At 40.8% G+C, this 26,699-nt stretch overlaps 1 protein-coding gene across 5 annotated transcripts in view; it reads left to right on the top strand.

Moving 5' to 3' along the window:
- The window catches only part of LOC134878525 (junction plakoglobin-like), a 135,594-nt gene that overhangs the window by 87,766 nt on the left and 21,129 nt on the right, over positions 1–26,699 (top strand). For all 5 annotated transcript variants that reach the window (XM_063904611.1, XM_063904612.1, XM_063904614.1 and 2 more), the window contains 7 exons: positions 10,916–11,169; positions 11,251–11,489; positions 18,251–18,452; positions 19,952–20,096; positions 20,181–20,284; positions 21,972–22,091; positions 23,362–23,580. In XM_063904611.1, the coding sequence (XP_063760681.1) occupies positions 10,916–11,169; positions 11,251–11,489; positions 18,251–18,452; positions 19,952–20,096; positions 20,181–20,284; positions 21,972–22,091; positions 23,362–23,580 (1,283 nt within the window). The remainder of the gene's footprint in view (positions 1–10,915; positions 11,170–11,250; positions 11,490–18,250; positions 18,453–19,951; positions 20,097–20,180; positions 20,285–21,971; positions 22,092–23,361; positions 23,581–26,699) is intronic.

Below are 26,699 nucleotides of genomic sequence, written 5' to 3'. Positions count from 1 at the left end.
AATGTAGACAGGGATGTGTAAGCTATAAAACCTAGTCTTACATCTCATGAAGTCAGTGTCCTTTTTACCAGGGGTGGTACTTACCAGGAAGTACTATGTTTATGTACACTTTTAAGGTACTTGTACCTTGTTTTATGTCATCCTATCTTTCTACTCTCTTTTTGGTAGCAAATATTGCAATGTTAGCTTCACTACATTCATTCAACAGATTTTCACTGAAGAAATATCACATTTTTTAAACATGGTATTGCTACTTTAAATTAAGTTAACATTGTGAGTACTTATGTTTTACCATTGCTCTTTACATGTAAATACATTAGCCTTGTGCCAACAATTCAGGCAACCATCTGAACGGATTGCTGTTTTTAAAAGTTGTATTAAATTTGCACTGCGTCTTTGCCTCTGCTTTGCCAAGCTCTGATTTATGTGTGTGTGGATGTGTGCCGGACACCAGCACGAGACCTGAGGATATTAATGATAATGTGACATTTTAACACTGGTGCTCTAAATGTAACTATATGTGACACACTGGACATATTTTAAAGTCAGGGTAATGAAAGACCCACACTGAAATTAACTCCATTGGAAACAATAGAAATGTGACAAGACAATAAAGAGCTAAAAAAGAACACATCAATGAGCCACACTTCTGCCTGAATATCACTACGTTCAGCAGTTAAAGGCAATATAATTACTGTATATTGGTGACATTTTTTATTTTGATATAAACTTACATCTTCAGTTTAAACTAAAAGGGTCAGAAAGTATTGGGAGACAATGAACACATGATGATATGGGAGGAAACTCTCAAACCCAGATACCCCAAGGAGTTATAGGGCCCCTGGCTCGACCCATACTGGATTGGTGGCTGTGGTTCAGTCAGTGTCAGTGATTTACAGTAGTACTCAGCCCCTGTAGTCATCATGTCCAAGTGTCCGTGGGCAAAATACTTAACCCTTAAAGTCTCCTATAGACATGTAGCCATAGACTGAAGTGTATGTAAGCATCAGCTAAATTACATGTAATGTGATATAATGATATATTTTGCATGTTTAAGCTTAAAATACTTAGCCTAAACACTGCACACTAATCAAAGCCTTCAGAATTATGTTCCCACAGCCTATACATGTGAAGAACCTGCTTGCACATGAGCTGTTAAAAGTGAATGTATGCAATATACAGTTATTATGACTGCTGATAACAGCAGGACGTGTCGGAGCAGGTTGGGCTGTTCCTTGTATTCAGGAGGACTTATACACATAGGCTACTACATAAGTAGTTATACCCTACATCCAGCAAATCCAAAACACGTCACTAAAGCTGATCTGAACAGGAGGACATGCCACAGTTTAGACAAAAATAGTTGGTTATAGCTTAGTCAATAATATATTCTTAATATCTTGAGCATACCTCTAGAATAATATGATGGCAGCTTAACACTGGAAAAAGCATGTAATAAATGAGTGTAAAAGTATAAAAAAGGTTTCAGGTGTATTTGTTTTCCCACTAAGGTTAGACTCCAGATTGACTCTTTGGATACTCCGCATTGATGTGTATGGCACACAAATAAACAAATGAAGTGAAAATAATTCATGTGTCAATGCCAAAGGTTACCCAACACTCCATTTGTATAATGTCAAACTCCGCTTGAAATCAACAGTCTTTCTGGCTGACAGAGACATTTTAAACCATAGACTGTATATATACAGTCTATGTTTTAAACAGAGATGGTTTTTCATTTAATCAGATAAAATCATCAACTTGATGTAGATGTTTTCAATTTAGAAATGTAGGAAATGTTATAGGCGCTAAATTCATGCTGATTTAGAGAAAAGAAATATGCGAAAAGACTCCAAGAAGCTTCTCGTCTAAATTTAACAGCATTTATTAATATAGCGTTATGATAAGCCAACAAAGGAAACACAGCTGTGGTCCTCCCCCATGTCACTGACCACAGTCCACGTTGAAGCAGTTAATCTGTCTACGGCTGCATGGAAAAGACCTTCATCTTCTGTTTACATCACGCATTTCTACTCTCTGGTACTTCTGGTCTCGTCTTCTCTCATTTGTTGGCAGCAGGGGCTGGATCCTATTGGCCACTTGTTGTCACATGGGCACATCCCCGTTTCTTCTTTAGTCTTCTTCCATTGGCTGACGTCGATGGAGGCGGTTCCCTTTGCCCCCTTATGACGCTTCTATTTATGATATGTTATTATACAATTCTTCTCAGGTTTATGGGTTATTAAACACGTAATAGTGTTATTGCAGCGTCAATGAATGAGAGGTAGAGGCGGTGTGTTTAGTATGTAACTCCACGCCTCATTCTCCCTCTACTCATATATACAGTATAATATACAGTGCTCAGCGTAAATGAGTACACCCCCTTCGAAAAGTAACATTTTAAACAATATCTCAATGAACACAAAAACATTTTCCAAAATGTTGACAAGACTAAGTTTAATATAACATCTGTTTAACTTCTAACATGAAAGTAAGGTTAATAGTATCACGTAGATTACACATTTTACAGTTTTACTCAAATAAGGGCGATGCAAAAATGAGTACACCCCACTGAAAGTCTCTGGAGCAAAGCTAAATTGTAGACTGCAAATGTCTAGTTTAACAATAATCAACACAGGTGAGAGTAATTATTCACTGCACAGGTGTCCAGCAGACAGCTGACTATAAAAGGGTGTTACTTAAAGAAAACCCCTTCCCATTTCATGTTGTTAGCAATGGCACCACATGGAAGAGAAAGAAAATGATTTCTTTACTCCGCAAAGGTGAAGGCTACAAGAAGATCAGCAAAGCTTTACTTATCAGTCAGACTACTGTAGCAAAAGCGGTACAAAAACTTTAAAAAGATGGAACTGCAACCATGTCACAGAGACGTCCAGGTCGTCCACGGAAGTTAACACCTCGACAGGAGCGTCTTCTGGTGAGAAGGGTGGAAGAAAATCGGCATGCAAGTTCACTGCAGTTATCAAAGGAAGTAGAACGCCAAACTGGGGTGACTATTTCCCGTGACACAATACGGTGTACGCTGCAGAGGAATGGCATGCATGGGTGCCGTCCACGAAGGAAGCCTCTCCTAAAGCCCAGGCACAAAAAAGCCCGCCTAGAGTTTGCCAGGGCCCATGCTGACAAAGATGAAGACTACTGGCACTCTATACTCTGGAGTGATGAGACAAAGATAAATGTTTTTGGAACTGATGGCTTCAAAACTGTATGGCCTCGCAAAGGTGAGAATACAAAGAAACATGAATGGTGCCTGCAGTGAAACATGGGGGTGGCAGTGTCCTTACGTGGGGTTGCATGAGTGCTGCTGGTGTCTGGGAGCTGCGTTTCAATGACGGCATCATGAATTCATAGATGTACTGCTCTATACTGAAAGAGAAGATGCTACCATCACTCCGTGCCCTTGGTCGTCGTGCACTTTTCCAACATGACAATGATCCTAAACACACATCTAAGGCCACTGTTGGATTTCTGAAGAAGAACAGGGTGAAAGTGATTCAGTGGCCAAGTATGTCTCCTGATCTGAACCCAATTGAACACCTATGGGGAATTCTGAAGACACAAGTCGAGCATTACTCTCCATCCAGCATCCGGTCTCTAAAAGAGGTCGTTCTTGAAGAATGGAAAAAAAATTGACGTAGCAAAATGCTGTTAATATGACTGAATTTGTCAAAACCTCTGACTTTGAATATGCCAACTATTTCATCACACCATGTTTTAGTGTTTAAATTGTTAATGTAGACTGCCCAGTCAAAAAAAGTTCACACACTCTAATACTGGTTGGGCCGCCTTTAGCTTTGATTACGGCATGCATTCGCTGTGGCATCGTTTCCACAAGCTTCTGCAATGTCACAACATTTATTTCTGTCTTGCATTAATGTTTCGTCAAGATCTTGTATTGATGACGGGAGATTCAGACCACTGTGCAAAGTCTTCTCCAGCACATCACAAAGATTCTCTCTTTGGGATGTGCTGTTTTTTTGGCTGGGTAGTGTATTTGTATCTGTGTACAATGTGGCTGAGGTCAGGCTATGCCGGACAGCTATAAGACTTAATATTCCCTTTTACACGTTCGCTTTTCTGCTGTAACAAATGTTTGAATGTTTTATGTAGGCCAACCCCCTGCTGTGCCATGCACTATTTTAGATTGTGTAAAACCATTAGAAACGGTGCTGTGAGGAAAAAGAATACCTCCTTTCCATGAAACTGAACAAAATCCCATCCTATTGGAGATAAAACAAATTGGTTCTGAATATTCTCGCAGTTCCTGCTGGGATTATCCATGATAACAAGGCTTTGCCTCTTTTCCCTCATTTATGAATGCAAAATACTTGTGGGTGAGCCAACAAACGACAGGTTACTTTAAACCGTAAAGACACATTTGAGCTCAATGTATCCCCTGGTCCAGACTGAGGAAACCATTTGCTCCGCTTCCCAGACACTTTCTAATCACAGTTTCCCCTGAGGAGAGGCTTATTCCAAGACATGCATTTCTCAAGTGCTGTCTGCAACTGATACAGGCTCCTGGGCCCATGGTGCCTTTGTAGTTTGAAGCCAAACATCTTTTTGGAGCATGCTTTAAGAAATCCAACAACTTTTTAAGCATTCCTCTCTACAAGTTTGGCACCTGCATCTTGTCAGTTTAACAAGTTATATTGTGCTCAAAGCAGAATACTGATCATAGTACTGAGCGGTCAAAGAAGTGTCAGTGTAACATGTTATATGACTTCACTTCGCCACACCAAAGAGCCATGCTCTTCCAGAATGATTTAACACCCTAATCAGAGCAGTGTTGTGTGTTGCTTAAACGTGATCCGTTTTCACAATACAACTTTTATTAGACAATATACAAATAATAATAACACTTTAGTCGGTGAACTGCTAGACTGCTACCAATACCACGCTGAACAAACTGAAACTTTGACATTAATTAAATATGTTATGTCAACAGATTTCACATAACTCTAATAAGTTAGCTGAAAGCAATAATATTAAGTTGAACTTAATATTTTTTATTTAAGCGTAAGGTTATTCATTTAACTAACCTAATACAGGGTTAGGGTGTTATGTGAAATCTGTTGAGATTATACATTTAATTTAAGTCAACATTCCTGTTTTTTCTGTGCAATTAGACGTGCCTGGAAAACATCTCAAGGAAGGTCACATGATCAAATGCCCAAACCATTTCAATAGGCTACTTATCTCAAAGGGTGAACCCCCAAACCCAACTGGGGAAACCAATTGTACAGTGCAGTTTCATGCCTCTATTACTGCTGCCTCTGCACAATCAGTCTATCAATGTTGTGCTTAATGTTACCTTTGTTTATCTGAAATGATCCTGAGATCCTTGAAGTTCACTCCTAACTGGGAGGCTGAAATCCAGCATAAACCAGCATACAGCCCCGGAAAAAATGAGAGACCACTCCACATTTTTCTTAAATCTTGATCTCTACATGTATGGCAGCCATTCCAGTGTCTGTTGAACTCCAACACAGAGAAAAAGTGTCAGTAGTTTATAGAACACAATAAAAAAAACTCAAAAACATATCTATAAATAATAAAACAAGAGAAAATGTAATGCTGAAGTGGTCTCTTACTTTTTTCCATGGCTTTATATTTATTTCAAGAGGAAGATTGTCCAAAGACAACATGTTATTGATTTGTTTTCTTTCCTTACGTTGAAGTAAAACCTGGAAAAGTGTCCACTGAATGTGCCACTGTACTCTTACTGGAAGTTTCCTCCATTGCTTGCAGTAAATTCTTCAAATTCACAAATAAAATTGACCTTTAGGCTGACACTCACAGGTGGAAGTTCTCTTCTCTGTCATCAGCTCTGAGATTATTTAGTACTGTATTTAGCAATTATTCCTCTTCAGACACAACTCCAAAATGTCTTTAATGATGATAGCACCTGGGGTTCAACCAGAAATATTATTTTACAACCCAGTTGGTGTAAAAACGTCCTCCAGGTTCAGCAGCAGATGTTTGTATGCTGCTCTGTTAAACTTTGCAATTATTGCACTGCTTCATTTTGTAAATCTTAGATACATAAATGCATACTTATCACCCTAATTATCTACATCAAGTTGTGCATCTGAACGGTTCAAATACTGTTTGGGACCAATTAGCATTGTAGAGGCTCATCTTGTGAGTCAGGAGTGTGTTTCAGAAGAATGTTCTTCAAATGTGTGTTTTGAAATGAAAAAGTGCTAACATGCCTGAGTGTCCTTCAAGTGCAATCTGGAGATGTGGCTTGAAGGGAAGCATACCTAATGAGTCACCTTGTTTTAACCAAGGATATACTATAGGATGTAACACAATTAAAAACTACAAACCAGATGCAGATATTTGCATAGCTGTCTGAACTTAGGCTGTCAATGCACTTACACACTTTAGGGACATGAGGAAAATATAAACTCATTAAAAAGTATAAGGTTGGACCATATCTTCACATTTTTAAAAGCCTACAATCACTAATGTACCACCATCCAAAGATAAAACACATAGTTCTTCTTTAATGACCAACATTATGTCCAGATCCACAGAGCAGCCACGTTTGAAAGACACGCCCCTTGCTACGAATCATCTCCATCAGTGATAGCCCCGGCCAAGTGTGCCCATTCTCCATCACTCTACCTCCATTACCTCAACAATATTTTCTGGCCTCATGACCCCGCGCTCTTCCCCAAGTACATTGAAACTCTCAATAACCACCATCCATCAATCAAGGTTAAATACCCAATACAACAGAACCGAATAACTTCTGAGACACTTCTTTCAACCTCTGGACAACCTCACACAGAAAAAAATGAACACAAAGTTCTACTTCAGAGCCACAGATACACACACACACACACACACACACACACACACACACACACACACACACACACACACACACACACACACACACACACACACACACACACACACACACTACTACAAAGATCCTGCTACCAACCCAAACACATTTTAAGGTTTCATCAAATCTTAATTGATGCGATTTCCCCACCTATCTTCGATCTTTTCCGAATCACAAGAATCCACCCAGAGCCTACTCAACCGCCTCCGATCCAGAGGCTATTCCAAACGCTTCCTACGTCAAATTAAAAGTGATACCTTGGCCACCCGCGATCCCTGGTTTTCCGTGATTCCATACCAGGTCCAACACTTGAGGAGGCCTCTAACTCCTAGGTCGCGTTCATACCTGCCTTGTTTAGCCCGGTTGAATCGATCCCTGTAGCGTTTCAGCCCTTGGTACGGTTCGTTTGGGTTGGTCTGAATGCTTGCTAGAGAACCCTGGAGAGGTTCATCGCTGGTGTGCACGCAGTCCACACCAAAACATAGGAAGCGTTTTATTTTCGCCTCAGAAGAGCGTGGAGGTCTTCAAAAATATTTAGCGACAGAAAGAAGCAGAATTCTGAAGAGTATCGTGTAAAAGTAAAAAATTCAGTCAACAACACATAAAACAATCTGATCAGAACCCCCTGTCGTTGGTGAAACATCCTCCTTACTACAGGACGTCTCTCATTATGTGGTATAATGTTTTTTTAACGCTCGTTGTGTGATTATATAATCATATTCACCATCTGCTGGAGTCTGTTGATATGCTCTCCAAATTTAGAGCAGCATAGATAACCTGCCAATGCTCAATGGTGGAGTTTACGGTAGAAATTGCCGGGATTCACGTTTTTACCCACTTAAAGCGATCCAATGTAGCATTTGTACCTTAAAATAACAGCTTGAAAAAAACCGGGCCGGGAGATGAGCGGAAGTACTTCGACTTGCTTTCTGGCACACCTACCGCAATAACAAATAGACCCCCTCCACGCACCCAGGTATAAGGAGAAGCAAGCGCAGCATTGTCAGTACATCATCATGGCAGAGGCACCGAAGAAAAAGAAGACGTTGACTGATGAAGCAAGGAAGAGAAAGAGAGAGGCCGACAAAGTAAGAGACCGGACTAGAGTTGCTCTCGGAACAGTTTATACACGTTGGCGAGATCTGGTCTCAACCTCAGAAGAGGCTGAAGTGGAAGTTGAATCCTGCAACACAATCACAAAAATGTATTGACATCCAAACCTCATACAACGTTAGCCATGCATGAATTATCCTTTCGAATTCAGCTAATACAGTGATATAATAAACTGTTACTACTGTGACGTTAGTGGTTGTGATTTATCCCATGTCGATAAAACAACGAAAATTGATGTATTGTGATATACATCCCTGCCAATGTCATTCATGAAAGCATGCAATGTAGGCTGTAGCCTTATTAGTGTCATCCCTGTCTCACGGAGACATGTAGTTTTTGTAGATGCCAAAAGTCATCTGTCCCGTCTCAGACAAGCATGCAAATAAAATGTGGTCATTCTTCCTCAATCTCACGCCAGGTACGTTTGTAATCTTCTAAACCTAACTTCTCTATCTTATAATAAAATGCACGTTCCAATGTATAGTATGCCTATGTGCCTTTTCGATGTTGTCAACAATATTGCGTTAGATGTCATCCACGTTCACACTTACAAAACAATGTAGCCTATGCAGTATTTCAGCTAAACCAAATGTTGTCATTCTTTTGGTTGTATCAGCATTCATTTCGAGTATCACAGTAGATAAAACTATGTAGTCATATTTCTGTAAAACCTTTGATTACTCTTACCTTATCGGTCGACATAGCTTGCACCTTCTGACTCCTCGTCGGTTCGTCATCAAATGCACGTGAATGCGACAGGGTGTTGTATTTACGACAGTGTCGTAAACGTACATTACCTCCAAGCCTGTAGGGGGAGCTCCATAATGGGCTTTTTGACAAGTTCCGTTGGATCGCTTTAATGTCTGACCAATGGTTGAACAGCATTTCCGTGACTTTTGTTCACAGTTTATAGTCCGTTTCAGTTTTGCCTGTTTGAACGCAAACCGAACCTTGTTAAAATGAAACAATTAGCAAACTCTCGTCTGGTGCGCACCAGAGAAGAGGACTATAGGTGTGAATGCAACCTTACACTCCCCACACTACCTGAACCCTGCCCTAAACAGGGTCTGTATCCAGCTCCTAACCCATCATGAAAACTCAACATCCATACTTCTGGAGTCACAGTAATATCAGAAAAAGTAAGAGCCAACACATCCTTCTCATTCGATCCCGTTTTTCCAGTCACAGACCCCCATCTCAAACAGTACAGCCAACACTATCATAACGGAGAATGCATGCAGCTTACCCCACCTTTGGTTCCTTCTCCTTCACACCACCAATGTCATTTACATCATCACTTGCAACACCTGTCAAACACAGTACGTTGGAGAAACCAGACACTCAATGATCACCGACTCATACAACACCTGTAGAATATTGGGGAAGGTAGACTCACCCTCACAATTAATAGCTTCAGGTCTGACCAACGGTCCATAGACCATCTGGGCTGAGGTAGAGGGCAGAGAAAATCTGGATAAACAAACTTTGCACCACCACACCTAGGTGTTTGAATGACAACTGATTGACAGCCCTCTCCAGAACCGCCCCCCTCCTCTGCCTCTTACCTTCCCATGGAACTGTGTCTGGGTCCCGGGTGCGCCGCCTGCGGAGTTGACCTTCCCTTGCAAACACTTCCCAACAAGGCAGAGACCTACCACAGCTGTGTTGTCAGCAAACTAATAAACCTTACCATTATAATCTTTAAGCAGTGTATCACTTGTGGTGCTATCATAGCTTGGGTGTCTGATGACCTGAGACAGACTCCGGGACTCCTCGTTTAGGTTAAAGAATTGTTGGGTGTCCCTTCAGTTACTTCAAAAAAGTAATCTGATTAATGATTACTCCTTTAATAAGTAACTTAGTTACTTTACTGATTACTTGATTTTAAAAGTAACTAAATTAGATTACAAGTTACTTTATTAGTTACATTCAGCAGCTGCCGACAACATCCCCCACCGCTTCAACATAAACATGAGTCCATCATACTGCATCATACTTTGTTGTTTGGGTGGTGGGGGACCTCCTGCTTTAGTCGCAGCTCTCTGCTTCGCACCACCTGGTGGGACTTGCTTTGTAAGTCTGACTGTGCCGTGCTGCGACTCCAAATGTTTCTTCAGATTTGACGTAGTGTTTTGGAAGCTAGACAGCACTTTATCTCCAGCACAGAGTACAACGAACATCTTTAGCTGACAAACTCAAAATAGTGACTGTATTTCCAGCTAGAAAACGCGCATCTCTCTCCGCCCTCCATAGTTGGTTACGTTTGTGTCGCTGCGTGGTATTACACGGGAGATGTCCTCGTGCTGAAAACGTCACTTAATTGCCGCATAGACGTCACTCCCCGCGACACAAGAAGAAAGCAAACATATCTCTTTTTACTAAGGAAAATGACAAAAATAGTAACGCACAGTGACTTGGATAAGTAACTTTAATTTGATTACTGGTTTGGATATAGTAACGCGTTAGATTAGTCGTTACTGAAAAAAGTGGTCAGATTAGAATAACGCGTTACTGACATCACTGTCTTTAAGCTACATAAAGAGACAGTAATGCATTATTTTTGATGAGGTTTGCATAAATAATGTTCTCAACAACAGGTAAAAGTCCAGTTGATTTAGACCCAAGTTATATTATAACTGATATTGTATTGTAATAGCAGTCGATGTTACATATTCGTCGCTTGATCCTTGTTGATTTCTGACACACACACACGCAGACGCACACCGACACGCACACACACACACACACACACACACACACACACACACACACACACACGCATATGCACACACACACACACACACACACACACACACACACACACACACACACACACACACACACACACACACACACACACACACACACACACACACAGCAGTCTGACGTTCTCTCTTTCTCTCTCTTTCTCTCCTATGACAGATTTAGAGTCTCAGTACTCTCTAACCCGGGCTCAGCGTGTCAGGGCGGCCATGTTTCCAGAGACCCTGGTAGAGGGGGAGGCCGCCATGCCTGTCCAATCAGATCCTTCACAACAGAGCAACGTGCAACGTCTTGCTGAACCCTCTCACCTGCTGAAGACGGCTATAGTCCACTTGATAAACTACCAGGATGACGCAGAGCTGGCCACCCGGGCCGTACCAGAGCTCACCAAGCTGCTGGGCGACGATGACCCGGTATGCAAATAGAATGATTCAGAACCAAGCTTTCAGAGTTGAGACAGTCAATTTAACACTCTTACTTTATTTTCTTCCCAGGTTGTGGTGAACAAAGCAGCCATGATAGTCAACCAGCTGACTCGTAAGGAGGCCAGTCGGAGGGTGCTGGTTCAGTCTCCCACCCTTGTAGGTGCTGTGGTGCGCGCCATGACAACAGCAGCTGACATGGAGACAGCCCGTTGCGCGGCAAGCGTGCTGCACAGCCTGTCGCACCAGAGGGAGGGACTGCTCGCCATATTCAAGTCTGGAGGGATACCAGCACTGGTCCGCATGCTGAGGTAGAAACTCGGAAAATGGTGCTACTAGGAGATCATTACATTACAGTATACAGCTCCGGATAAAAGGAAGAGACCTCTCTAAATGTTTCGTAAATCTTTAACTCTACATGTATGCAGTGTTGGGAAGGATACTTTCAAAACGTATTCCGTTACAGAATACAGAATACATGCCCAAAAATGTAATCTGTAAAGTATTCCGTTACATTACCCAATCTGAGTAACGTATTCTGAGTACTTGGATTACTTCCACCTTGAATTGCATTTTATAAGTGTAGGAATGCAGCCATCAAATCCTGCTTACTTAACAGGCCTATTGTGGTGTGTTCTTCTGTTCCAACTGGCTGAATGTGTTAGGCCCAAGTCTGCATACTACAAAAACATAACCGCAGTCTAAGCTAACACAAACTAATTTTAGCTAGCAGTCAAACAGGACTAGTCAGAGTCTTTCAACGGCTCCGGGGCTAGTAAATCAGCACATAGGATACAGATACTGATAAAACTATAAAATAGCAAGGTGACCAGTAAAACTACAGCAGATGATTACCCCTGGCTAATTAAAAAAAGAACTTACTTTAAAATGCTTCTTCAGGTTGGAGGTGGAGTCTTTGGACACTGAAAGGAGGTTGGTTGCTGGCAAGCAGAGGTTGCACTGCACAGTTATATTTCGTTCTCCCTTCTCTTTCTTTAATGTGAAATGCTGTTTGAATTTCCAAGATAGAAACGCATTCCTGCCCTGGCTCTGTTGTGCTGGCTCTGGCTCCAGCTCTACATCTAGCTCCTCTCCTGACTCCATTGTAGGCAACTGATCACGCAATTCAAATAGATCATTTTCATTCGTTTTCATGTTGGGGCTTCTGGGAAATGCATCAAATTCCCTCAATTTATTTAGAGAGTGAATAAAATCATGAAACAGAGAAGTACTGTCATGTAATCCATTGATTTCAACAATGTAACTGTATTCTGAATACCATCTATTTAAACTGTAACGGAATACAGTTACTCATAATTTCTATTGTAAATACGTAACGCCGGTACATGTATTCCGTTACTCCCCAACACTACATGTATGGCAGCCATTCCAGTGTCGGTTGAATTCCAACACAGAGAAATGTTGTCAGTAGATTATAGAATACAAAAAAAATAATTGAACTCAAAGACATATCTATACATAATAAACAAGAGAAACTGATAATGCTGCAGTGGTCTGTTTTATCGGAGCTGTATATCATTTAGCCAGTGGTGGAAGAAGTACTCAGTTGTCTTGCTTAAGTCAAAGTAGCAATAAATTGTACAAATACTTTGTTATAAGTAAATATCTTTCAAGCATTCAAGATAATGTTTCAGTAAAAGGACAAAATAGATAAAGTACCAAAAGTAAAAGTACTTATGGATTATGATGTGTTAGTCGTTAGTAGTTTATCAGAGCTAATTTAAATTACTTTACATTCTGCTGCTGGAAATCTTATCCTATGAAAAAATGTCAATGTTTAATTAATAATGTATTTAGATTTTCTATTATAATGATCAGAATCTAAGAATTATTAACTTAAACCTGTCACAAAAATAGAGGAATAAAAGCGTACATTATTAGCTTCCAAAACGTAGTGAAGTAGAATCAAAGTAGTTCAAAGAGATATACTCAGGTAAAGTATAAGTACCAAAACATTGCACTTGAGTACAGTACTTAAGTAAATATATTTTGTTACTATTCACCATTGCATTCAAAGCGACTTACAGACTTCAATATCGTAGACTACATGCACACAGGAGTAATTCAAGGTTAAGAGTCTACCCTAAGACACTTTGACATGTTGACTGGAGGGGCTGGGGGTCAGACCCCTGACCCTCTGATCATAGACACCCACAACCGTTTGAATATAAAGTGGTTTATGCCCTAAGGGTTATAAATATATCTTGATTGATTTAAGACCAATCTGCCAATTAGTTTTCAGTGGTGTTCGTGCACAGAATGAGTGAAAACTCAGTGAGACTGGTCCATTTTAGCATAATAACAGTGCTTCACCAAAGTTTAGCAAAGGTAAAACATTTCGGAAAATGTACGATTGTTCAGATATCCAGGTTCTTGTGGTAAGAAATCAAAGCTGCAACTGTAGCAGCTAACAGGCTAGCCTTCATTTTACATTACCACCAAGTTTGGGCCTTCTCGACCCCAGGCAGAGTTGCTGAGTTAATCCCTTACACTGAGGCTTAACAGAGGAGGGTAATACACACTCATAATTGATTCGGCGGCTTAAACTAAACCTCAAACCGAAAATGAACAAAAATTTAATGAAAAGCTAAAAGAGCTTCAAGGAAAACAATCTGTTTGGTGTGTGTGTTTCCATTCATGCTTTCACCCCTGCTTACTATCAGGTTTGGTTTCATTCTTTGCCTTTATCACCTTCTGAAACTATTCATATCTCACACTGCACTGTAGCTTTTATTCATGTATTTCATACCTGTGTTATTCATGTTTATTTTATCCTCTTTGCTTCTAATGTGATTCCGCTGAACTATTTGTTAACCCTTAGGAGATCCGAGGGACATTTTGTGCCATTCTGTTTTTTTATTTTCAAGCCATTCCAGCTGTGTTGAATGAATATAGCTCACATTTGCCAGAGGATATTCTCTTTTAATTGCCTTTTGAATTGTCATCTCAGTTTTTAAAATTAGCCTAAAATGGCTACGCTATACAAAAACACACACAATTGTTCCTAGGGACAAATAATGCCCAATTGAAAACCATTGAAAATGCTTTTTTTGATCCCACATTTATCTTTACATAAACTAATGAATTCCTTTATGTTAAGATTTCATTTTGTACATAAATGTTAACCCTTTGAAGCCTGCAGCAAAATGTGTGTATGTGTGTGTGTATTTCAAAAAGTGCAAGTGTGTGTCACTTGATGTTAGATAATGGTAGAGTGTGTGTGTGTGTGTGTGTGTGTGTGTGTGCTGCACGTGTGTGCTGTGCTGTGTGTGTGTGTGTGTGTGTGTGTGTGTGTGTGTGTGTGTGTGTGTGTGTGTGTGTGTGTGTGTGTGTGTATGTGTGTGTGTGAAAAAGTGTTTTCTCTTAGAAGGCCCGCTTTGTTATAACCTAATTTAATAATAAAAAATGATGAGTAGTGAGATCAAAAACAAATCGGACTTTGTTTTGGTTATGGCTCAGGTTGTGTCTGCAGCTGCACTGCAGCCGTGGTTAGCAGTTTGAGCATTAGTGCTGGAGTAGTCATTTTGGACTTGGCAAGGCATTACAGCACAAAGGAGGCTCATCCTCCCCCGAGGACTCTGAGGAGGATGGAGAAGATGGCTCCTCATCCTCCTCAGAGTACTCTGAGGGTGACAAGGGTGAGGCCACAGAGGTAGAAGGAGAACAGCTAGAGTCCAACTGAGACTCATCTAAAGACTCATATGAAGATGAGAGCAGAGAGGAGATGGATGAACCGGCCCACAACCATCAAACAAAAACACAGTATCGGCTCCTGAACCGAGGAAAATGTTTTCTATCAGGGCAACCAAAACTACCAACATACATGTACCTGAACTGGTCGTCAGAACAGAAATCTAAATAATATGAAGTTGTGTCAGCCCAAAAGGCATGTCGGCCCTCCGGGAAAGTGCCAGATGGCCAGTCCAGCCCGGCATCAGTACCTGTGATCATTTGTTCACGTCCTTTGCTCTGGCTGAGGAGCTGTTCATGAGGAAACTGGCCCTGGATGGCACGAGTTGTGTAAACATACTGGCCTTTAAAGGGTTAAAATCCCCAAAATGTAATTCATATTTGATATCAATGTGTCAGGCTGAAGTAGTTTTGAAGATTAAGTTGTTTAAAGTGGAAGAAAATATGAATATATAATATTTTTACAGCAGTTTTTAGGAAAGTGGCATTTTTTGTCCTTAGGAACAATTGTGTTAGGATATTTAAGGACCTCCTAAGGGTTAATGCTCTAATATCTTTATTTTTGTAATGCACCTAACAATCATCATCATCATCATCATCATCATCATCATCATCATCATCATCATCATCATCGAAGAAACCGACTTGTAATAGACTTGATGTAAACTGTGAAGGGGGGGAACAAAAGACAGACTACTGCTGCCCTTCCTCAGAGTCAGAAATCCCAGCTTGTACAACATGTGTGTATTTATTGGCGGTCTCCTCATTCTGCTGGCAGTGTTGCAGTTGTCTGTGTTAGAGACTGTTAGTTACATGTTTAATGGGTGCAACTGTCCTTGGGTCCCCTTTAGATCTGTTTTGTTGAAATTGGATTTATGCCCTTCCCCTTTGGTTAAAACAGATCCTTTGTCACTTTTATATGGATGTCAAATCAGTGTTGACTTTAAATGTTTTCCATTGAAACAATTCCCCATATGCTCCACCAGCTTTAAGGCGCTTCCACATTGCCTTATTTTGTGTTGGTAATTCCTCCAGTTAGAGTGTAGCTGCTACCACTTCTTCCAAATAACGCATATTTGGGAATTAAAGTTGATGTATGTAGCTGTGAGGAGCTGCTGGCTGTATGATAGCAGCCAGTTAGCTAAAAAAAAGACAGTCAACAATGTGTTCATTACCAGTGTTGGGCAAGGTACTTCCAAAATGTAATACAGTACATATTACTTATTACTGCCTTTTTAAAGTAATAAGTTACATTACATTATTACTGTCTCTGAACTGTAATGCGTTACACTACTTTGTGTTACTTTGAGTTACTTTCACCAAAATAACCTCTAAAATTTGGCTTTAAATGCTCAAATGTAGTTTATTGCAGCTCTTTTGAAGCTATCTATTGCAGTACGCTGAAATTAAACTCCTGCTCTGTTTAAGTGGGCTGAGTAATATGTGATACCGGTAACATGACGTCTCTGTGTGTTATTAATAACATGTTAGTGGAGCCTCTGCATGGCCCTGTGACCTGCTGTATATGAACCAGTCTCTATTCAACGTTAGCTCACCTTGTCATTGGTGTGTTAACGGGGATTTGGCTGACAAGCTTTCTTAAAGCCGGCGATTCACAGAGGACAGAGGCTGCAGATCTTCAACACTCTGCCACGAGTCTCTGAACTTCTCGGGGTTCAAGCAGCAGACCCAGAGAAAGTAACCTTCTGTTGCTTTGGCCTGCGCGCACTCCTGTCTTTCTCTTTTCTTTTCTCCGAGCCTGCAGCTCTGCATTGTGAGGCTGCAGCTCTGCATTGTGAGCCTGCAGCTCTGCATTGTGTTCCTGCAGCTCTGCATTGTGATCCTGCAGCTCTGCATTGTGATCCTGCAGCTCTCAATCGTGAGTCTGTTCCTGCAGCCCTCTTAACCAATAGTAAACAGGCTTACTGAGTTACTATTCTACCTGCACAATTGTTTCTCTGGTGTCGGAATGTCGCGCAATTTTTGTGATTTCTTAGAAACAAAACACCACCTCATTTCGGGTTAAAATGTGTTGTAAAATGTGTTTTCCCCGGGCGCTGCACAATAGCTGCCCACTGCTCCTAATACTAGGATGGGTTAAATGCAGAGGTCAAATTCACTGTGTGTGCTCTGCTGTGTGCATGTATGTGACTAATAAAGAGGGTTTCATCCTCCGATTCTATCTAACTGCGTTACTGAGAATTGTAACGGGTATTATATTACCTAAATTTCAGAAGCAATGCATTATATTACTGCGTTACAGCAAAAAGTAATACATTACTGTAACTCCATTACTTTTCTAACGCGTTACACCCAACACTGTTCATAACTACTGTCACTGCCCCAACTGCAGACCCAGGGCCACACTGCAAGTTTAACCATAGGGTATTAAATAGTCATAATTTAAACTATGAGAGCCACATATTTGGCCAAAGCTCCGTTAGCTAGCTTATTCGATTGGTTGCTAATGTAAGCTAGCTTACTCATTAGATAGATAGCAAATATTGGCTAACTTGTTCAGTTGATAGCTAACGTTCTAGATGGATGGATGGATGGATGGATGGATGGACGGAATGATAGATCTGTTCCTTGTTGTAAGGCTATAATCATGAGCATATGCAGTTATTCTCCCTGCTTGAGAGAATAGACTGGGGCCATGAAGCTGCTGTTCTATTTTCTTCTTCTCTATCTATACTTTTCTGTAACAACGTAAATTTCCCCTGTGTGGGACGAATAAAGGAATTCTGACAGGACTGTGATAAGTTCTGCAGCTAAAAGCTTTGGAATATTGACATTATGACACTAGATGCACATTTAGGGGACCATTAAAGGTATTACAAGTTAACCAGAGAGTAATTTCAACATCTGAACCAAATGTCACGGTCGTCCATTTCAGTCTGGAGGCAGCAAAGTGTGGCCGACCGTCCATATAAAGTACATGCATAATAAAGGAAATGAAAATACAGCACAAAAAGCCAAGGGTTCAAAAGGTTTTAAGGCTGCAGTTTTATTTTGAATAGTGGATAAATTGCAGGTATATTCTCGATGTAGTTGGTTTTGTGTAGGCGGTTGCTATAAAGGTTACAAGTTCAAGGTTTCTGATCCATACTAACCCTCTCTCTTATACACACACATGCACACACACCTTTCCATTATCTTAACGATGGAGGATGGTGCTGTGAGTGAGCAACACTAACTACCAAAGTGTTTTCACCCGACGTCCTCCAACCTTGTGTAGAATGAGATATTGGTGGATGATGGAGTTCAGTAAAGGTCACAGATTGCTTAATGCTCCTTGAAATTAGTTCACTTTATGATCTCCATGTTATTCTCTCTCTTTTCCATCTGTTATGTCATGCAGCTCACCGGTGGAATCAGTCTTGTTCTATGCCATCACGACCCTCCACAACCTGCTGCTGCACCAAGAGGGGGCCAAGATGGCGGTGCGTCTGGCTGATGGCCTGCAGAGGATGGTTCCATTACTGAAAAAGAGTAACCCCAAATTCCTGGCCATCACCACCGACTGTCTGCAGCTCTTGTCTTACGGCAACCAGGAGAGCAAGGTGAGTAGAGGAACCGGACATTGCAGAGGAGATCTTTGTCATGTCCACAAAATGGCCCAGTTCTGAACCGCCCCCTAACCACCCTGTACAGAGTAAACTCCGTCTATAGTCTCACTCACAGCTGAATGAGGGTCCCTTTCTTCAGATGGGGACAGTGGCAGTTCTAGATCAAATTTACTGGGGGGGCCAGGTATCTTATGATAGGGGCACAATAAACGCAGGTTAAAATACAAACACAGTATAAAGTCATTGCGTGAAACAAATTTGAAACAATAATTGGCCTTTGTTTCTGCACAGGTATTGATTTCAGTAACTTTAAGAGAAGGTTCTTTGTTTCAGTAACAACATTGTTTCAGTAGTTATTTTTTTCATTTACAATCCTTGTTTCATTTACTAAGTTACAATTGTATGAAATGACATAAACAGTATTCGCAGCAACTCTGACTATAAGCAATGAACAGTTCCGTCTCTGCTGTACATCAGGGCCTCCAAAGTTTTCTCTTCTAGAAGCTCACATCTCAGCAACAACATCCTGCATGTGATTTTAGTCTCTCAACGGCTAGGTTTGAATCTTACTTGAAGTAAAAAGGGAAAACCCTCTGGTCCAAGATGACAAGAGGTTTTTTTTTCCTGCGCGCGCTTCAGCCCACCGGTGGTGGTGTACCGCTATAAGGGGTCCTACTAGAATGCCGAGTTACATTAGTTCCGCCTATCGCGCCAGCACTATAGCCAATGAATTGCAATTATATAAACTTTTCTTTGGGAGGGGTGGGGCCACAGGGGGGTCCCAGATCAGTGTTACGGGGGCACTGGCCCTTGTTGCCCCCCCACCCCAGAACTGCCCCTGGATGGGGGGTGTAAATACAGCGGCTTTCGGACGAACTCCCCTCTCTCCGGCAGAAACAAGAAGGGTCGTAACTTTTCGATGGGTCTCAAATCAGCATCTCTTTGACCAAAAATTATAAATAATAACTAAAATAAAATCCTGTATTGCGTTTCTATTTTTGTAAGCCTCTTTTTGTTTTATAATCTGATGTTTTTAGCTGCTTGGTTTTTGCAACAGTTCCTGATAATATACAAAACTCTGCAATCAGATGCACATGTTCACCATTTTCTAGGCTAGGTATGGGTACATGGTGCTAATTAAAAAGTTGTTAAAATCTGTATGACAATATTAAATGTGTCTCGCTTATTTTGTGGAGTAAACCATTAAATGTTTACACTGTTTGTAACAGCGTGGTTCATGACGGATACAAACAGCGTTGAGTCATGACTGATGCAGACTCGCTGTTGGAGGGCTTGATAAATTCCTGTTGGACTTCTTCATAACTTCCTGTTGGAGGGCTTCATAGCCCACTCCTCCTCCTTGCTTGTTGGATTGGAATGGCACTTAATGTGGCGGACCCTCTACATGAATGTGTAGGTGTAGGGTGTAGGTGGCGGTTTGGAATTGGGCCATTATGACATAAATACACGTCCAATACCTGTTTCTGTTTCAGCTAATCATCCTAGCCAACGGGGGCCCTGAGGGTCTGGTGTACATCACAAGGAACTACAACTATGAGAAGCTACTGTGGACCAGCAGTCGTGTTCTCAAAGTGCTTTCTGTCTGTCCCAGCAACAAGCCAGCGATCGTAGAGGCTGGTCTGTATACATCAGTAAACATGATTTAAAGCCTCAGTGTATGTCTGTTAACATCTGTTGGAATTAGCTTTCATCTGTGTGCAGGAGGGATGCAGGCTTTGGGCCAGCATCTCACAGGCTCCAGTCAGCGTCTGATCCAGAACTGTCTGTGGACGCTCCGCAATCTGTCCGACGCTGCAACCAAACAGGTATGCTGACTCATTCCCCCTCTAAAAAAGCTCTGTATTACTACGTTTGGTAGTAATACAGAGGAATTAAGGCTATATTTGTCAGAAGCACAAAAGCTACAATCTGGTTTTGGCAATGAAAGTCTTTAGCTCCTTCAGCACTGAAAGAAGTAAACTGTTGACTTTAATTAAATGTATTATCTCAAAAGATTTCACATCACTGTATTAGGTTGGTTGAAAGCAATACTATTAAGTTTGAATGACAAATATTAGGTTCAACTCAATATTATTGCTTTCAACTAACCTAATACAGTTATGTGAAATTTCTTTACATATTAGATTTAATCAAAGTCAATGTTTCAGGTTTTCTGTGAAAAAGTGCAACATGATATACCTAACATAAAGGTAAAACACATACAATTGTTCAGTAGAATGGTTCAATAGACAAAATGGTTCAAATACTGATCCTACAACTAAAAACCTCCACTGAGTATTACTACAACTAGCTGTTTTAGTATTTATTCCATATCCTTGATATCAGACTGTAGTTCCAACCACTAGTTGGACATTTGGTCAGACCAGTTTGTTCTTACTAGTTGAACAAAGCTTGTACTAGTTACTCTTTTATGCAACTAGTAGCACTTTGGTCTGAAAAGTTCCAACATAAGCCTTAATATGCCTAGAGAGGTGCTTTGTACGTTTCTCTGGATAACAGCATCAGATTATCTACTAGTGATAGTATACACAGCTCCAAAAGCCCCACTGGTCACCTTAACTAGTGACACTGAAAGTCTTACTAGTTAACTCACAAGCTGAATAAGCTCTGACATGTCAACTAGTTGAAATTGGATCCAGCTGAATAGTTAACTAGGGACCTACAATTTTCATAACTGTTTAGATCCAAAATGGCTGTCTAGTTACCAAATAAAGGCAATCATATCTTCTGGTTAACTATTGATGTCCGAAATGTCAACAACTAAAAAGAGGAGGGGAAAAGTCTACATTGAGGCTTCCTATTGGCCACACAGAAAAAATGTAACCTTAGAAAGCCAGGTGAGAACTCTCTGTTGTTTACAGACAGCTGATACCCATGTAGGATAAAGCATGGAACTGTCTCTTACATCAGATTAATTATGTTATTTATTATCAGCAGTGATCTTAAGAATTACAGTTTGTGTTGAAATTGATTATAAGCCCTTTGAAAGAAAATAGAATTGGGAAGCTGTCACCTGACTAATAGCCACATGAATCTACATTTAATCAGTTCTAGCTCAATGCAGTTCAAACTATTTTATCTCCAGGTCATTTCAAATGTTTAACTATCTACATACTTTAACTATAGCATCAGAGATGTAAACATGTGTATTACTGAATAAGTTGGGTGTAACCTGTCATTTCCCTCTGTCATTAGTGTACAGGCCTGCTGATATCTTACACTATGTTTCGTCCTGTGAACGTAATAAGAAGTCATTTGCTACACTTATTAAGTGTGGCCCTACCTTGAATGTTAACAAAAGTGAAAAAGGATTTGTGTTTTATAAAAATGGGACCCGTAGATTTTCTGTAATCCTGCTGACAAACAGAGAGACAAACCTGAGCTAACACATAACCTCCTCAGTGAGATGGATCTATCGGTATTTGTTTATTATCAGTGGCTGTAGGTTGTGCTTCTCTCACTGCTATGATTTGTTTATTGTTCTCTGTGAAGGAGGGATTGGACGGTCTGCTGCAGATACTGGTCACCCAGCTGGGCTCAGACGACGTCAACATGTTGACATGCGCAACTGGCATCCTGTCCAACCTCACCTGCAATAACTCACGCAACAAGGTACACCTACACTCTGCCCTGTGTGAGGGTTTAACAGGGGACGACTGAAAATAAAACATGTTAAGTCTCAAAATCTCATCATTCTGAGAAGTGCATTCATCAACATGAGATACTATGAGAAAATATTATTTTGTAAGACATGATTAGATACTTTTTAGTTACTATATCATGAATTAAATCCTCTCATATATACAAATCATATCATATAAGAAACCAGTGAGATTGATTGTTCACTCATTGCTAGTGTTTTTGGTCCATATGCTTCAGAAGGAATACTTTTTTGACTTCCAGAAAATAGTGACATGACTTTGTAACAGTTGCGCTTCCATTGACTAACGCTCCAACACATTGTACATGATAGGCTGAGGGGTGAGACATAACTCTAAGCGGTTGACCAATCACATCAGAGCCGACCAGGTAACCAATCAGAGCAGATTGGGCTCTGGTTTCAGACAGAGGGGGAAAAGAGGTGCTGCTCTTTAAAGTAGAGACACTACATACTGATAAATACCTGAACATCAGCAGGAGAGGACTCTTTAAAATAGAGACACTACATACTGATATACACCTGAACATCAGCAGGAGAGGACTCTTTAAAGTAGAGACGCCACATACTGATATACACCTGAACATCAGCAGGAGAGGACTCTTTAAAGTAGAGACACTACATACTGATATACACCTGAACATCAGCAGGAGAGGACTCTTTAAAGTAGAGACACTACATACTGATATACACCTGAACATCAGCAGAAGAGGACTCTTTAAAGTAGAGACACTACATACTGATATACACCTGAACATCAGCAGGAGAGGTCTCTTTAAAGTACAGACACTACATACTGATATACACCTGAACATCAGCAGGAGAGGACTCTTTAAAGTACAGACACTACATACTGATATACACCTGAACATCAGCAGGAGAGGACTCTTTAAAGTAGAGACACTACATACTGATATACACCTGAACATCAGCAGGAGAGGTCTCTTTAAAGTACAGACACTACATACTGATATACACCTGAACATCAGCAGAGAGGACTCTTTAAAGTACAGACACTACATACTGATATAAACCTGATCATCAGCAGGAGAGGACTCTTTAAAGTACAGACACTACATACTGATATACACCTGATCATCAGCAGGAGAGTACTCCTGAAGATGATATACAGTATCATATACAAACATAATTTATTTCACGGTGGAAATTCAAGTATTTGGAACAAACAGTTCTCTTATATTCCTTCTACATGTTATTCCTCAGACCCTGGTGACACAGTTTGGAGGAGTGGAGGCGTTGATCCACGCCGTGCTTCGTGCCGGGGAAAAGGAAGATGTTGCTGAGCCGGCGGTCTGCGCCCTGCGTCACCTCACCTCTCGCCATCAGGACGCAGAGCTGGCCCAGAATGCTGTGCGGCTGCACTACGGCATCCCAGCGGTCGTGAAGCTGCTGGGCCAGCCGCACTACTGGCCGGTGGTTAAGGTGAGGGGGGTGCAGTAGTTTGAACTGGGATAAAGCAATGGAATTCGTAATTAGTTTTAAACTAAACCTCAAGTTGCTTCTGTAGGCATGTCTACAGGGTGGAGGTGTATGTGAGTCGCTTTGGATAAAACCGTCAGCTAAATGACGTTTAATATTAATAATAACAATAATGAATTCAGCCGCTGGAGCACTGTTTCCTAAGAGAGAGAGATACAGACGAGAAAGAGACAATGACAGTCTCACTGGTCATGTGACAGCTCACATTTCACCCGTGTTATCGGTGTGTAAGTGCAACCTAAAGTCTGATTCCTTCCATCTCCAGCCAAGACATTCTGGGTTGGTCTGTAAACTGCTGAATATCATTCGAGGCCAAATGTAATGAATAAAGCTATAAATTCAAGTTTTTATATGAACATGATAAACATAACCAAACGTAATAATTACAGACCACAAGCATCTGAACAAAGTTGTGCACCAATCCATCCAATATATATTGACATATTTACAGAGTTCAGGGGATCATGTAGAAAACTAGGGTTGAAAATGACCATGGATGACTGTTCCATTATTTTGCAAATAGATAGATAAAAACTAAAAAGATTCAAAGTTTTAACTATCATTCAAATTCTCTTCAGAAGGGAATACTGATTACCAACATCCACCTTTCAGGAGATTGCTGTTTCTATAACAGGAGGGATCTTTAACTTCATGGACTGTGTGTGTTAATAAATAATATGACCTGCAGCTGTGTGTATTGAAGAATGTCCAAAGACAGATTAGTTGGACATTTTACATGATTTGTTTGGTGGTTTCTCCGTGCTGCGCAGGCCTCTGCAGAGTGTAAATCAAACACTGGACACTGTGTGAATGAGGTAAATTGCTTTTTGATATCTGCTGATGTTGGCCATATTTCACACTGTTGGAAGAGGAAAACAAAGGAATGCTTGTGGCAGGATGTAATGCACAACTAATGGCTTCACAGCCACAAGAGAAACCGCAGTGGCAGCATGTAGGACGTTTTAGGGAGCCGTGGTGGGCAGATAAACAGTGTTAACAATAATCTATTGAACAAAGCCATTTTAGCCCACTATTATCAAGAGGGAAACATGTGAAAATGTGTCACTTACCTTCAACTCTTGTAAAGTGTCATATTGTGAAGGAAATAGCACAGAACAACTCTTTGTCTTAGGTGGTAGTTGGGTGTCCTGTGGACTCAAGAATAGGACTGGAGTGGAAAACATTGCTATTGTGATTTGGGGACATGCTGTTTTCTAAAACATCCTCCAGTAAACACTTAAAAGCAACTTTGTTCTATTTCACCTTAAAATAACAGCTTTAAAGTAATTGATGCCACACTGACTGGTAACCGTGAGAATGGTGCCCCTGTCAGTCGCACTTCGGTGAGCGAGTCTTATAACCTCCAGGGAAACGAGCGTGAGGCTTTACAGAAGTTGGTTTTGGTGAAAGTGGATCATAATTAATGGAGAAAATACATTTTAGTTTTCTCTCGATGTCCTCAGCTGCTCTGCATCAACTCTCTGGGACTTGGACAGGAAGCTTTGTTAGGCTACCCGCTAACTGCTGCTACAGACTATTAGCTCTTATTTTCGGTAGCCCGGCTGCCAAGATTGGAAGTTTACACACCTCACTGAAAGTCAAAGAGAACTGTGTAAGGATCCAACACTAAACATGCAGCAATAAATTCAACTTTTTTACGAACATGATAAACATTACCAAATGTAATAATTACATCCCAAGCATCTGCATAAAGTTGTGCGCCAACCCATCCAATATATACTGAGTTATTTTCAGAGTTCAGGTGATCATGAAGGAAAATAGGGTTGAAAATGACCATGAATGACTTTTCCATTCTCCTGTAAATAAATACAAACAAAAAATATTCAAATGTTAACATGTTATGTTAGCAAGACCCATCATGAACCTGTTGGTCATGTGCGTGTGTTTGGCTAGCACCGTCATGTGGTGCCTCAAACCACTTTTTTTTGTTTTTGCTATGTAGAGGGAAAATAATGATAACCATTCAAGTAAAAAATTACGATACCCTTGTTTTAATTGCATTGCTGGGCCAGTGAAAGTACACATCAGACATAAGTCCTTTCCAGATTGAATGTAATCATTTTGCAGACAAATCAGGCATTAGTCATTTTCTCACAGAGGGATCCACCACCCAGTCTGTGGATTCACACACACACACACACACACACACACACACACACACACACACACACACACACACACACACACACACACACACACACACACACACACACACACACACACACACACACACTTACAAAGAGAAGATCTGATAAGTAAAGGCAATAAGAGCAAACCTGGTTGCATTTAGCTCTTCTAATGTGTGTGTGTGTGTGTGTGTGTGTGTGTGTGTGTGTGTGTGTGTGTGTGTGTGTGTGTGTGTGTGTGTGTGTGTGTGTGTGTGTGTGTGTGTGTGTGTGTGTGTGTGTGTGTGTGTGTGTGCATCAGTTCCTGATTTGCTTATCCAGAAGTCACTAAAAGCCTCTTCACTCTCTGTCTGGCATGACTCAGATTTTGGCATTCAGAAATGCAAATTAAACTTCATGTTTTAGTTTAAATGTCAACTTTCTCACTCCGTCTGCTCTGCACACTGCTGCACCCTGCTGGCAGCACACTGACAGGAAAAGCTTGGGATTGAGAAACTGGTGTATTTTCTAAAAGGATGAGGTTAGAATGTTCCTATATTCTTCTGAAGGCCAGAGTATGTCTGAAAGTACAAAGGCTGTATGATGAGTTTTCTGACTATATCACAAGCACACAGTGCTTGAAGCTTTTTTTTAAAGAACACTCTTGTGTTGGGCTAAAGCACAAAAACACTATCGAAGAGTGGCCACATGGAGAGGCATTCATGGCGAAAAGTAATGGAAAATAATTATTTTACTGCTAAAAGATGCCATGAAAAGACCGAAGTCAACAGCTCTTTCAACCACGTATGCTTGCATGCTCTCTGCTATTGTACACGTCGTGTTTTGCAGCCATCTCGCTCTGATGCGTTCAACATATTTTAGAATTTGTGGAGCTGTGACTATCAATTTGTGAGCACTGCCAACGGCTAGAGGCTT

This window comes from Eleginops maclovinus, chromosome 16, assembly GCF_036324505.1.
Source record: "Eleginops maclovinus isolate JMC-PN-2008 ecotype Puerto Natales chromosome 16, JC_Emac_rtc_rv5, whole genome shotgun sequence".
Classification (NCBI taxonomy): domain Eukaryota; kingdom Metazoa; phylum Chordata; class Actinopteri; order Perciformes; family Eleginopidae; genus Eleginops; species Eleginops maclovinus.
The sequence above is the reverse complement of the archived record's forward strand: the minus strand, read 5'-3'. Positions and strand labels throughout refer to the sequence as shown.